This window comes from Octopus bimaculoides, chromosome 16 (assembly GCF_046866305.1).
Source record: "Octopus bimaculoides isolate indiv1 chromosome 16, ASM4686630v1, whole genome shotgun sequence".
Lineage (NCBI taxonomy): Eukaryota > Metazoa > Mollusca > Cephalopoda > Octopoda > Octopodidae > Octopus > Octopus bimaculoides.
In genome coordinates, this window is record NC_142943.1 from 26,478,779 (window position 1) to 26,494,585 (window position 15,807).

General features: G+C 36.5%; 1 protein-coding gene across 8 annotated transcripts in view; it reads left to right on the plus strand.

Moving 5' to 3' along the window:
* LOC106871768 (uncharacterized) overlaps window positions 1–15,807 on the plus strand; it is a 1,221,261-nt gene that overhangs the window by 24,307 nt on the left and 1,181,147 nt on the right. For all 8 annotated transcript variants that reach the window (XR_016244689.1, XR_016244690.1, XM_089364843.1 and 5 more), the window contains exon 3: window positions 3,038–3,086. Coding sequence is in view for 6 of the 8 variants with exons in the window: in XM_089364843.1 (XP_089220969.1) it covers window positions 3,054–3,086 (33 nt within the window). In the remaining 2 variants the exon portion in view is untranslated. The remainder of the gene's footprint in view (window positions 1–3,037; window positions 3,087–15,807) is intronic.

Here is a 15,807-nt window from a genome sequence, read left to right on the forward strand (position 1 = left end):
CTACTGGATGATGGGGTAGATTGCTAGGTAATGGTTCTTGTAAGTTATCGTTAGATTGGCGGGTTCGATGGATCCTTTGATTTGTGTAAAGGGACCTTTAAAATTGCGGCCGGATTTTCTATTAGTCGCGTGAAAACTGTTTGCTGGCAAAAGCTGGGAAGGGTTAGTGGAGTTGTATCCCCAAGATTATCTGCAGTTTGAGTTAGGAAAATGTGAGGTCATTTCTGTGTGAGTTTTCGCTTTCTTTTTCTTCAGGAAGGTGTTATCCGACATGTTTTCTGTGTTGAACTGTGATTCATAGTTTTAGTAATAATTACCTTGCTTTTCCCAGCGTTGTACGGAATTGGTTTCTTCAACTTCACATATTGTTTTCCATATTTCGGAAACACTATCCAAGAGTTGTCCATCAGAAGGTTTACTTAACTCGGTATATATTTCCACATCTATGTTTTATAATTGTTTTTTTATTTTGTTAAAGATCTGAGTATGAGGAGTTCGATTTCTGTCTTAATTTGTTCGAACGCCAATTTCTCCTTTAGTTGCTTTTTGTTGGTCCTGCTACTTTAGTACCGGTTTAATTTGAAATTTACGTAGTAGGATTAGTGAAGTAGAATTTAACCAGCGTTCATATATTTCCACTTATTCCAGAATGAGAATATTATTCGAGCTTTAAGGTTCTTGTTCCAGAAATGGATAATGCGGTTTTTAATTGATTGAGTTAATGGGGAGGGGAAGGTTCTATCATATGTATCGTTTGCATGAGGATTTTCATTTTATACATGTATTAAAAGGCGACGGTTGTACAATGATACCTAATCAAGTCAAATATTGATTGACTTGTTCCTTAAAATGTCCTTTCTATTCTTTTTCCTTTGCCACTTGTGTAAATCGGTTAATTTAATCAATTTTGCTAATTAGGAGTCTCAAATTTCAATTGATCTCTTTCGGGTCTTTTAATGTAACGTCGTTGAAGATTTAACTGAGTGTTTTGATTTCTCGGGCATTTTCAAACTCACGTGTGGTAAAGTATAATGGATACAAGTTTCAAAGAAAAAAGACTACAGGTGGTATAAATAGGGGAAAAGTGAAAAGAAACAAAGAAAATGCACACTAGATATAAAAGTAATGGTTCTTTTTATAAAAACAAAGATATATACATACAAATAAATGATTTGAGGTAGAATTAAGAAGTAAAAAAATCCTTATCATGTGTCAATATAGAAAACCATACCGATTTCATCATCGCTGTTCACTGACTTTGAATCAACACCGATTTCCAAACGCTGTTGGGTCTAATAGTACCTGAGCGATAGATCTGTATGTAAGGGAGGTAAGCAGTTTTGAAAGTGATGCAGCTAGATTAATATGATTGATAGGGTATGAATGGTATATGAGATGTATGAGGATTAGTGGGATTATTGGTATTAGTAAGGTTAGTGTTGTCCTGTATTAAGTTCTGTGCTCATGTTAATTTATGGTTGATATTTATTACTGAAAGTTGCCTCTTTATGTAGTCTTTGCTGCACTGAAGTGTTCTGGTAACATTGATAAAAAGGAAAAATTAGGAAGTTTGGTTTATGATTCCTAACACATCTATCTATGTGCTCACTGACCTGTTAGTGTCTATATTGTGGGAAGCGGATTTGTTGTTTTGAAGTGTTGTTCTTCGTCTGCGGGACTTTCATGCTTGACATGCTGTGGTTTCTGCAAACTAAGCAGGTGACAACGTAGATTAGGTTCTCAGAGGCACAGTTGAAATTTAACTTTATCTGAAATATTTCATCTTGTTTGAAGTGAAATTCTGTACCCTCCAAAAAGTGGGGCCATGTACCACGGTTAGGCCGCCCGCATTTTCCACATTTTGTTCCGTATCATTGTGATATTCTTATGTTTGTAAACTTATGTTTCCTCTGATAATTACAGATTTTTTCTAATGAAGTAAAATTCTCATTTTCTGTTAAAAAATGCATAAAAAACAGCTGTAATGAGCTGACATTTATCCATCGTCTGTTATTATTCATTTGATTATAATCCACTGAGGAAAATTACGACTCGTCAGACACCATAGCGTATACCAACTACGTACAATTCAACATAACACGTATTTTTGACCAGCTCCTAGGTCCTAAATATTCATAAGGTTAGGTTTCTCTGTGTGCGCAACCAGAATAGCCTATTTGATACTTATCAATCATAGACCGGAACCACAGTTTATCCAATCCTATCTGGTACATATCTTTTCAAGTACCCGATTCTATGTGAATCCTTATTTTCCCACCGTCTTCCTTTTCTCTTGTATTTTACTCTACCTCCCGTTTCTGAAAAAAAACCTCTGCTCGAAACGTAAAATACCCTTTCTTTCTTTCCTTCTGTGAGCGTCTTATTAACAATTTGCATGTACCACGTCCAAGCGCTGTTGCTTTTCTTGTCTTTTTTGCCCGTTTTTTTTATTAAATATAGGCAAATTTGTTGTTGAAAATGCACAACAAATTTGCCTATATTTTCATTCATGCATGGAAACACCTCCTCTTTCGTTATATATATATATATATATATATACATATATGTGTGTGTGTGTGTGTGTGTGTGTGTGTATGTGTGTGTGCGTGTGTGTGTGTGAGAATAGAATAATTTTTAAGGTATAATTCCTATTGTTCCTATTGTTTATCACTTGCTTCTGTTACATTTGGTTTCTCCACCTTTTCTGCCATTTTTAGACTTTTCAGTATATTTCTATTTGCCTCTCTGAGAAATTGCCTCTTTTTAAATTCTCTCTTAATTTCTTATAGCTTCCTTTTATCTTTGTTTGTCTCTCACCCTTCATCTGTTACTGAATCATTCTTTCTGTGCATAACTTTTCACTTGTCATTTTATTTCTTAAACCTGAGTTTCTTCTCCATTGTCTCGATTTATTTCCATGCAATAACAAAACTTTTCTATTCGACGTTCACAGCTAAAGACTTAAATATTTATCTTTATACACATCTTAACAATTAATTTTATTAACCTGGAATTTTACCATTTATTGATTTTGCAGACCAGAACGTCAAGAAATGGCTCAGGCATCTGGTCAGAAACACAAACATGTAAGTTTTTTTTTAATCTTAAAATATTCTTGAATAGTTCTGAATTATGATGAATGATTTATTGAGAATTTCACCAGTAGATTAGCTTAAAATCAACGCTGTATATTCTGTTTATGAATAATTTCATATATTTTCTCACATTGATACGACTAGTTGCTATCTTTTATACCGGTAGACCAAGCTATTATTCTTCAGACTGGTAGAGCCATCTGCTATTTTTGCAGTAAGTAGAACTCTATCATATCTCACACTAGTAGGGGCAAATTTTAATTTCTCCGGAGACTGAATAAAATAGTAGATTTTCGATCTTTGTTGGGTTCACATGAGAGGCATCCATACTATTCTGACAGCCTACAGAGAAACAAGCATCCAAACTGTTTATATACTCAGCAAATGCAGCAGTTACTCCATGAAGGAGTCCCTAATTTGCATACCGAAGATGTTTGACACTATAAATACCAGTGGCCTGTCAATGGGTATGTGTGCATGTATGTATGTATGTATGTATGTATGAAAGTATGTATGTATGTATGTATATTTGTATGTGTGTGTATATATTCATACATAATACACAATGACACGTGCACCCAGAAATATGCCTGTGTGTGTATGTGTGTGCGTGTGTGTGTGTCTTTGTGCATGTGTGTGTAGCACCAATCACAGGACTTTCAGCTTCATGGAAGAGATTGGATGTTGATCTCAGAATCTTGGACAATATGGAGGAGATTACATGGGATCAAGATGATTGGCGATATGCACAACTAGATCCTTCACTCAGTTTCCCTCCTTTTCAAGACACTCACCACCACCCATCACCTCCCTAGCATCAGTTCTTCTTTCATACCACTGTTTTTCTACCCAGAATCACTTGTCTATTTATCTACCCTTCATCCTTTACTACTCCTCTCTCCACCCATACTTTCAATCCTTGCCCCTTCTCTAACCTCACTGTGCCTCCAGTTTATCTCCCCTCACCCACGACCATACCACTCACTTTTCCTGTACACTGTTCTTCCTCTTTCTCTCCCCCATCCACTCCTCCAACTTACCCAACAGCATGTCATCTCTCTCTCTCTCCCTCTCTCTTCCTTCGCCTTTTTACAGTATCACCATTTCTTTTCTGTGGTTCTGCATTAAAACATATCCCTACTCCCCATTCTTTCCTACCCACCTCCTACCGTCAATGCTCAACCTGACACCTCATCACACCTATCCTTTTTTTACTCTCCTACTCCACCCGATTACTTCCATCCTCTCTTCTAAAATACGAGGAGTCATGTAACTCCTTTATAGCAGCAATCTTTTGCTGCTCCGACGCTTTTCTCTCATTCTTTACTCCTTTCAACTCTTTCTTCTCGGATAAACTTGTCCCACCTTGGTGTTCATAATCTTGTAAGAAACATGGTAGTCCCACTTGTGTTGGTGGAATGAAAAATACACCCAGTATATGTTGAAAGATGGTAAGCATTAGAAGAGTATCATGCAGTATCAAACATGCCAAAGCACACAGGATCACGACTCCAGCATGGAACAGGATGACTTTGACGATGATGTTGATGTTCTTAAATGGGAGAAGGGGGAGAGTATATCACTGTATCGACCAGATTATTAAATGTTGCTATACTTCGCTTCAGGCTGGTCACAATGAGCTCTTTCTTGATTGCATAATTCTTATCCATTTTGACCCCAATTGTCGAACTAAATCATGTTCCCATATTTAAGGAGGCCTTGTGTGTGCCCCTTTCCAGCCTATTGGATATCACTCAGCAACGGTGTTGGATGGTCACATTGCCAACAAGAGAGGATGGTCAAATGTGTTGCTATGATTTCGGAGAAATAAACAAGCAACAAAAATATCACTGAGAGAGAAAGAGAGAGAGAGAAAGAGAGCGGGAGAGAGAGAGAGAGAGAGAGAGAGAGAGAGAGAGAGAGAGAATTATCACTATAAGAGGGTGCAGGGTAGAAAGAGAAATGTTATAATATAGGAATGTCAACTTTTCGTAAAAAGAGGACTGTTTTTACAGGGAAAAACACAAAAAAAAGGAATCAGTTCAATTTACATGAAGACAATTTACATGCAATCAACCGGGTGTTCTATCGGTATATATGTCTTCAGTTGCATGTTTCTGTATGAGGAACACCGAATGAGGAACACCGAATATATATATATATATATATATATATATATATGTATATATATATATATTAATATATAGTATTAGGGAAAAGAACCAAGGTTTATGAACTCATCGATGAAAATCCACTGTCACACATAGAAAAAAATTATAATTAAAAGTACATTAAATAAGTATATAATATAATGCAAAGTAAATATCACAAGATCAAGATAATGAAATGACTACACGTGTTTCATAACCAATTTTCAAATAGAAAGAAATTTAAATCGATTAAAATCGAAAATCAATTCTATTCAAAAATATAGCTAATCTTCAGGTCAAAATACAACAATGATAATAAATGAATGTATATATCAACCAACAATAAATAACAAATGAATGTATATAAAATACTTATTATATAAAGATAGAAAAATATTATTAAAATATCAAAATAATAACCTTTCAATAATCAACCCTACATCCATTATAAAATAATCTAATAAGTATATTATATATAAAAACCAACAACACAAATTTTTTCGTTTAAAATACAATTTGAACAAAGTTTAAGTTTAAAATACAATTTGAACAAAGTTTAAGTTTAAAATACAATTTGAACAAAGTTTAAGTTTAAAATACAATTTGAACAAAGTTTAAGTTTAAAATACAATTTGAACAAAGTTTAAGTTTAAAATAATAAAGATATTATTAGCACATATTTAAATGATGCAATATTTAAGCTAGGTCGTTTATGATTAAAAACATTTATTTATAAGACGTCTAGTGAAAATATTCCGTATAGGAAATTAACATAAAAAGACTAGGAATTTATCGCAAAAACAGTATTAATCGAAAATATTTCAACCTTAATAAAATCAAAGTTCTATATTAGGCTAAAATGGTACTCGAATTTCAAAATAATTTAGTGTTAAATGAGGTATCAATTAAAATTATCATTAAAATTATCATTAAAATTATCATTAAAAACCAATTGAATAATAAAAAAATACAAGAATATTTATTTATTCCAAATAATAATATAACATCGTAAACAAAGTAAAAAATATACAAATCAAAATGTTATTATATTTCAAACTGAAACTGAGACGTAAAAGTCAAAACTCGAGGTTAATTAGAAATCAAAATATGAATGAAAAAATTATTATGAATGAAATATTAAGCTTAATATAGCTTAGGTCATAGTAAAAAAACATTAACGATACTATAAACAAAGAAAAAGGCTAGTTGTTTATATCATAATATAGAATGATATATTAAACAATATTAATCGAAAATATTTCAAATCTAATCAAATCGAAGTCATATTTAAGTGGACAAACAAAAGGAAGGCCTTCAATCAATTTATTGAGAGTAACTTATATGAACCAGAACAGTTTCATTCAAATTCGTTGGTTCTTTTGAGTTTCAAACGCGATGCTAGTCATCAGCCAGTTTGAATTTGAATTCAAATTCAAAATGGCTAACGACTTGCATCGCGCTTAATTCTCAACGAATTTGAATCAAACTGTTTTGATTCATATATATATATATATATATATATATATATATATATATATATGTATGTATTGGTCGGGATTATGAGTTTTATATGTATGTGTATATTTCCTTAGGTGGACAGATAAATCATTTGTTTGACCGCATATTACAGATTGACGCTTCACCTATAAACTCCCCAATAATACATCGCAAGCCAAGTCTGGTTCCAGGGAGTTTAGTATCCCTAAAATATGATGCACTTAATAGCTCACTACTGCCCCTTTGTTTCTCGCCTCTTTTCTAAGTTCGTCAGAGAATTCTACTGACATCCTTTTCTCTCGGTCTTTTGATGACTCTAACTCCTTCTTTGTATCAATGCTTTCCCTCTTGTCATTATTTCTAATACTATGTCACTGTAGGTGCCCACCCCATTTCATTCTCCAAGCTCTTATTGGTTCACATACATTTCTTCAATATTTAAATATGCTGCTAGTTTGTGGATTCTTTATATTTCAACTTTCTGGCTCTTAGGTTGATCGCATTTACCATATTTAAGAAGCAATACGTTAAATTTTTACGCATCATGAGTCCATTCTAACTGATGTGTGTGTGTGTGTGTGTGTGTGTGTGTGTGTGTGTGTGTGTGTAAGTAATATCGTGTAGAATATTGGTTTGAACTTTTTGTAGTCCTACGCAAAATCAACGGGCACAATGAATTGAGAAAGAATGGACCTCGTCTCAACCACCTTCTCTTCATGAATGATTTTAAAATGTTCGCCAAAAGCAGAGTCTGAAAAGGAGAGGCTGGTGTTGAGTCTGTGTTAATGTGCAACAAGGATATAGTGACGGAAGTACGTAACTCGAAGTTTGCGGTGCTTACTTTGAAACGGGGGGAAAGAGTAAAATGTATGGGCAAAAAATTGCCAAACGGAGAGAGAATGAAGACCCAGATGATGATGGGCACAAGTATTTTAGAATCTTGGTAGGCCGTCCAGGTACGAAGTAAAGTCCACTAACGTCATCGACTCATCATCCTCCCCAAACAGCTGTGCAACGTGCTGCTGGAAAGCGCACACATCTGCTCAGAACCGAATAGCATGCGTCCGTCCTAATCCGTCAAAGGCTTGAGCGTGGTTTTGCTTCAACGTTGCGTCTCTGCTGTTTGGGCCCATCGGACGGCTTTAACTCCTTTGTTTTTTTAGCAAAAGAATCTTAGCTCTGACAACGCAATCTTCATATTTCACCTCAAAGAAATGGACAAGGGCCATTTTCCCTATTAACATGTTAGTTGCGATGCCTTTATTAATAGCCTCTTCTCACTAGTTCTCCCTCTAATCTGCTTCTTTCTATTGCTAAATCTTTACTAAATGCTATCGATTCTACGCCATTTGCTTTCTTCAGAGCGATCCGCTACTGGTTGTTGACGATTGCCTCCGTCTACCGCCGCTTAGCTAGTTCGCTAATCCAGTCCCTGTAGTTTTTGAGAGCTGGCAAGAACGCATTCAACTTTTAGTAACCGGGTCCCTGACAAAGGGCCCCTTTCTAAATCGACTGTGCATGTCACAAATTTGTGATCTGTGTAGCTGGTAAAACTTAAATTATGGACAAACTATGCTATCCTTATCCTCTGACGTAACAAATACTCAGTCTAAATACGATCTAGATGACCCGTTGTGGCGCATCAGGAAAATCCAGTTGGTCTTGTCAGAAAGCTTTTAAGTCATGAGTAATTTTTCGAGGCTTTTACACCCACTTCGCTATGTATTAAATCCACACAGTCCTTCCGTACGTCCAAAATACTATTCCAGTCCCCTACTAGTAATAAAGTGCAAGACATTCCCAAGAATGTTTCCAGACACCTGAAGAAATCTTGCATTCTAGCCCCTGTTGGGGCATAAACAGCCAGCAGTTTGAAAGTGCCGCCTTCGCTGCCATTAACATCTATATCCACCACTCTATCATCCAGGTCCAGGAAAATAGTCCGTACTGGGAGATATAAAGATTTCTGGAGTAGCACTGCTACAGCGCCACCTATTCCTGATAGATCACAAGATGAGAATATCTCATAGTCCTCGGAGATAGATGCTAGAGCAGAGATCCTTGTTTCAATAATGGTAGTCATATCTCAATCAAGCGACCTGAGATCATTGAGCAAGTGACCTTTTTTCCAAGCTGATCTTAGGCCACGTACATTTATACAGCCCATTCTCAGCTCAGTCATGCCAGTCAGAGAAAGAAAAAGAGGAGGTTACTGACATTGAATTTCGAAAAGGCCAGAAGATCCGGGTCTCACTACTGGCGAAAAGTTTCTAAAATACCCTTTCTCAGCCTTTTATCATCTCATATTTAAAAAATCCCCACATGGGAATTTTCCCCTTATAGTTTTATAAACGTCTGACGACGTTTAAACTGAGTGTCTTTCTTTTGAGAGTTTTGTGGATGAAATCCTCAAATTCCTTTCTCTCTGTCTCTATTTTATTTTTATTTTGACTTACAAAATCCATCATTTCACTGTTGTACTTGATCAAAACAATGAAATGGATGGATACATATCGTCTACAGTCTGAGGAATAATCTTGTTTTTGATGTCCCGTAATTTGCTCTTTCTGTGTTTCTGTGATTTCATGCTGTTGATGATGTTGTTTTTGAAGGGTTGTGAATCGTGCTGTAGTTGTGGATTCTCTGTTTCTTTTTGTTGATTTCTTGGAGCAGGGCTATGTACACTCTTCCCCTATCGCCTACTGTGATCCATTTTTCATTCAACTCTTCTTTCTCTATTTCATTGCAGTCAATATTGGTTTGGGAGGCAGGGCATTCAAGAGAAGCTTGCTTTTCTGTGGCAACCGGGGTGTAGACTCTTTCATTCGCTTGGCTTGGGAGTCGTTGTGGTCGTGGGTGTGGGTGTAGGAATCTTGAGGACTTGTTCATGATTTTGCGTTTGTAGTGTTTGTAGTTTGGCAGCAGTGGAAGTTTAGCTTTTCTTGTTTCAGGGTGGAAAGGCTTTAAGTGAGTCACAGATCCACACATGTGACACCCTGGCTTTCTACCCACCGCTAACAATGACACCTGAGTACCATCATAAAGATCGATAAGATCGGGTAGCTAATCGATATTGCCTTGCTTATCTTGTAACATCAGTTCCATACCTTTACCTGACCAGTTTTACCTAGGTATTTTCTTGGCCTCCAAGACTGACACTTCGTCTTTTTCTAAACCTGTTACGACGGTCGCCACTAACCAGTTGATGGATATTTCTGGCTGCACATTCAACAATGTAACCCTTGCAAGGCACTTACCATGAGAGTTTGTGATTAATGTAGCTGTCATTACTCAAAGAGATCATGGAATGACACCTGGATTCTTCATCCGTACCAAATTTCGCCTCAGTAGTTCCAAACTTCTTTCCTCCAGTGATGTTGACTCTCTGTTCGTACATGCGCCCGAGACGTTTTTGTATTTAGCTCTCCGTAGCATTTTCCACCCGGTTGGATTTAACTCCATTGCAGCGGTATGTGACCGCGAAACTCAAAATATTCTCCATCACATTGGATGGAAGGTTTAGGAGTACTCCTCTCTCATTCCTCGAAGCAATTTTTTTTGCCATTTTAAAATCTTCTACATCTATGCAAATATCCTCCAAATTTATTGCAGCAGTCGCAAAAGAAATTGCAGCGGAGGCAGTTTTAGCGGTGGTGGTAGAAATGATATCCGTGTTTCTAAGATTTACTTCTTGTGTATCGTTGTTTTTGTTGTTGTTGTTGTCGTCGTCACTGTAGCTGCTGTTGCTGTTGTTGTTATTGTCGCTGTCTTCACCGAATGTTTTGACGTTGCTTAGAGACGAAACACTATTCGCCTCGGTGACGTTATTAAGTGTATCTTTCCTCTCTTTCTTCTCTGCCAAGGAACGCGCGCCGATGTCGAATATTATGATGGCTTATTTATCAGACATCTTTCAAAAAAAAAATAATTGCAAAATATTTGCTTTTACCTCAGTTAGTTAAATTTAAAAAATTATTGATGCGCATCCCCTGCAAAATAGTGGGTTTTTCTAGGTAAAAATACTATCGGCGCAGTTCAAACAATTTCAGAAGTGTATTGTTAATAAAAAAAATGAAAATACGGGGCCTTAGAAGGCCGAAAAGATTACAAAGACTATTTCAATTTACGGAGCTTCAAATTTTTCCTGACTTTGCAGTATGGTGGCAATAATAATAATAATAATAATAATAATAATAATAATAATAATAATAATAATAATAATAATAATAATAATAATAATAATAATAATAAGAAGAAGAAGAAGAAGAAGAAGAAGAAGAAGAAGAAGAAGAAGAAGAAGAAGAAGAAGAAGAAGAAGAAGAAGAAAAGAAGAAGAAATAGACAGAAAAAGAAATAGACAGAGAAAAATCCCAGCAATGGCTGAGAAGCTCAAGACTCAAAGCAGAGACTGAAGGATTTTTAATTGCTGCACAAGACCAAAGCCTCCCCACCAGAAATTACCAAAAGCGTATAATGAAAAGAAACATAACAAGTAACTGTAGAATATGTGGAGACGGACAATAAACAATAAATCATATTATCTCTGGCTGCCCAGTCCTGGCTAAGAAGGAATATATTCACAGACACGACAGAGCTGGGACCTATATACACTGGAAGCTATGCCAACACTATGGAATTACAACAGAAAAAAGATGGTATAAACACACGCCAGAAAAGGTCACAGAAAACGAGAAAGCAACCATACTCTGGGATATGCCAATACACACAGATAGAGAAATTAAGGCAAATAGACCAGATATAGTTGTCAAAGATCATGAAGAACAAAAATGCTTTCTAATTGATGTATCAATACCAGCAGATGACAACGTTTCTCTAAAAGAAATGGAAAAACTTTCAAAATACAAAGACCTGGAAATAGAGGTAACTCGAATGTGGAATCTAAAAACAGAAACAATTCCTATCATAGTAGGTGCCTTAGGTATAATAAAAAAAATATTCAGACAAATACATAACAAAAACACCAGGACTTACAAATATATATAACATACAGAAAATTGCACTACTAGGCAAACTACTAGGCAAACTACCTCCAGTGCTTGAAAATGGTCACATCTCACTCCTCTGGAACTTCACCATTTAACATGACAGAAAGATAGATGCAAATAGGCAGACATTATATTGAAAAACTTCAGATAAAAACCATGCCTCCTCATTGATATGAGGTCCCAATCGATATAAATGTATCTGTCAAGACCTACCAAAAATGAGCAAGTATAAAGATCTTGAAATAGAAATTGGCAAAATGTAGAACCTCAAGACTAAAACAATGCCTGTTGTCATCGGTGCCCCAGGAATTATAGCAAAAGGAGCTGATTGCTACGGAGCTCAGACATCAGGAAACCCCAAAATGGCTGAAATTCAAAAGATAGTGCTCATGAGAACAGCCCATATCCTACGTAAAATACTGTCTATGTAATCTCAGATGTTAAAACAAACTTCTAATTTTCTTATATTTTATAAAACATTCTCTAGAACAATAGTATGTGCAAAACCAAATCTGACATCTTAGGCATAACACCAACATGACCTTCTAACTTGTTGTCTCTTGAGGTCTCTGGGTGAGACTTGGAACCAACTTGTGCAAATACAAAGCAAAATTCAAGATATAATAATAATAGTAATAATAATAATAATAATAATAATAATAATAATAATAATAATAATAATAATAATAATAATAATAATAATAATAATAATAATATTAATAATAATAATAATAATAATAATAATAATAATAATAATAATAATAATAATTATAATAAAAATGACAATAACAAATGCCTGAAAATGTAATACCTCTATAAAATGCTGAAAATCTGTGAGTAAAACTTTAATCAAATGTTAATCACATATGCATCAATCCATATCTATACAGTCCCTCTCTATATATGCACATTACTGTTTCTTCGCGGTCTCTCGCTTATACATCAATAATAATTATAAACACGAAAGAAACATCAACACATTCCATGGGCGAAAAAGTAAACGCTGTAAAGACTCACCCATAACAAAACCAATCAATAGATAGTTACTTGAAGCAATCAGTTGTCGAAAAATAATAGTGGTGATGACGATGGTGACGAAAGTCATCTTAACTCAGTTTATGAGAGACAGGAGTTTTCGCAGAAAATCTGGATGTGACAGAAAAAAATGAGGTTGGATCTTTAAGAGAACGCCTCTCGCTCGGCAGTGGTTCAGAAAAGATGCTGGTTGATCACAGTTGTTATCCTAATACAGCATCAGTAAATTACAGAGCAGGGAGGAGAACTGGACCAGCGAAGAAAGCAGGATAGTGTTGCAGTGCTACTTAGAAGGTGAACGTAAAGAAGGGGGCTATAGAAAACGGGTGTTAATACTTTGGGTAGAAAAGGGCATATTTAAAGTGACTGAGTAGAGACTAGTGGATGAAGCTAATGCTATTAGAAGAAAGTGGATGACAGCATTGGAGGCGGAGGAGATCAAAAGTGAACTGGAAAGGAAAGACCAGGCAGTAGGAAAGACAAATAACAACATGAGATACAGCTGAACCCAAAGAAGAACTTAAAGTAAAAGATAATAATAGCACAACCAATAAGAAAGAAAAAAAACAGTCATCAGCAATTTAAGTGATCTAAGTGAGGAAGATCAAAAGAATTTAGATGAGTTGCAGGAAGTAATGAGTAAAGAAGTAAGAAGATTGTCAGCATTAAAAGGTACCAGCAGAAGGAAGCTGCCACGGCTGCCCCATACAGCCTCATCGCGCCACAGCAACTAAGGAGAGAAAAACTTTGGCAACATTTTAGATGCCAAATACTGGTCTACGTTTGGCCCATAAATGTAGTACAAAGAAGGAAATGAGACGCAGAAAGACGTGTCACACGAAGAATCCTACACCAGTTCGCCCTCCCATGATTCCGTCATTGTCGTTGACACTATTGCAATAACCTAGGTATTTCTGCAGGGGTGTCTACTTCAGTGCATGCCATCCCAACATTAGAAATGGCTTGCCGACACCACCATGAAATACGTTAGAATTTTCTTACCAGTGGAACCTGACCCTTCCATACGAATCGGAAAAGCAAGCGTTCTAATCGTGTTAGAGGTTTTCTTTGTATAAGGTGCAAAGGTCAGGCAGTAGTATGATGTATGCATTCGACACTTACCTCCGGCCTTTCTAAGGCAACTTGCTTTCAGCCCATTTCACTGCGAATTTGAATACTGCTTCTGATCTCTACAATGTTCCTATCCGCCTAAAGATCTGGTCTGCACCCGATTCCGAACATTTTTACTGGACACTTATCCAGCAACAGAAATTGTCGCTGCTAACATGGACTTACCTGTCCAAGAGCCAAGTTGCAAACACACTGATTTATCTTGGTTTATGTGTGATTCTGTACATAAAGAACATTCTTTCAACATTATATCGATCGCTTTTATATCCGATGTATCCAAAACAACGACAGTGAGTAGATATGACTTTCCTGTAACCTAATTCCAACGGGTTACCCCACCAAAGTATCTTGTTACGCAACCAAGCCTCCAACAAGAAAATATGTAAGAGCGGGGAGAGAGGGCATCCTTGGAAGACCGAGCGTTCCATGCTGAAAGATTTCGAGAGAGGCCCTTTAATTTGATCACAAAGCAGATACTGTTGTGCATTGTGGTGACCCAGCCTCTGAAAACTGGACCCAAACCGACTGCGCTTAGGATAGCAGTCAGATAGCTATGGCCTATCCTATCAAATACCTTGGATCGATTCCAATCGACCAGTGGTTTCGCAGAGCTATTTCTATTCCTGACACATTCTGCGATGTACCGAATGAAATGGAAGTTGTTGTGGATGGGTACGCCAGGGAACGTACGGGTTTCCACGTCTGCGATTACGCTATAAATAACAATCGCCGGCCTCGTAGCAAGTACCTTACTTAAAATCATTAACCTCGTGTTAAGCTGAGTTGTGGACCTGAAATTTACAATCACGTTTCCTTCGTTCGGGTTCTTCCTCAGAAGTGCCACTACTCCCTGACTCACTCGAATGGAAATTCACCCAGTTTGTTTTAAGATGTATTAGACAGCTGCCTGCCAAGAGAGGAGCAAACAAGTCTTGCATGTAAAAATATAGCTCATAAGGCAGTTCATGCATTCCCTGTGATTTGCGTCCCACACAGCAGATCAGTACATCTGCCACTTCCTCAGCTGAAATCGGCTTTCGCAATACACAGTCCCCTGTCCGACTGGTGCCACAAACCATGCAGACCAAATTCTAGGTTTGTTGCAATGCCGTCTCTCTGTCACAGAGGGGCATCCTACGGATTTTGAGCTGTCATGTTTCAGTGCACGCATCCTAGCTCGGACAATACAACCTTCGTTTTTCGTGCCGAAGAAATGGTCGTGAACCATTGTCTCCATTAGCATGTCGTTTGTTATTCCTCTTATGTGCGCCTATTAGGTTACTTATTAGTTTGTCGAAACTAGCAGATGCCTCTCTGATGATTATTCATGAAACCCACCACTCGATATATATGATAGCTACTGTCAATTCCTGCTTCGTTAGTATACTACTCCAATTCCTGCAATCATTCTGCACCGAGAAGAAACGTTTATTTGTCCCATAATCGGAACCATGTCCATTGGCTTTTTCTAGGTTGACTGTAAAGATCCCGAATTTTGGTCTATGAAATCAATGATCTGAATATCTGAACAATTTATATCTATCTGCAATCCTAATAAAGTAGTATCTAATAATAACTTGGATGATTCACAGCGATTTGACCAAGTTCACATTGGTGTATTTAGGAAATTGAGGCAAAGCCTTCAAACAGTTGGAAATGCCTGAGAGATTTTGTGAGGCATTCGCACTCCACTCACCTATCAGCTTCTCGCACATAATCTTTACTTGCATTGAACTAACTGCAATGATCGAGATTTTACTACAATCGTTAAGAAATAGTCAATATTTAGTCAAGAATGTTTATTTGTTCATGTGTTGCTGTTATGATATAACTTCGTTAAATTGATAAAAATGGAAGATTATAAAATTAGGTTGATGCTTACTGGCACATGTA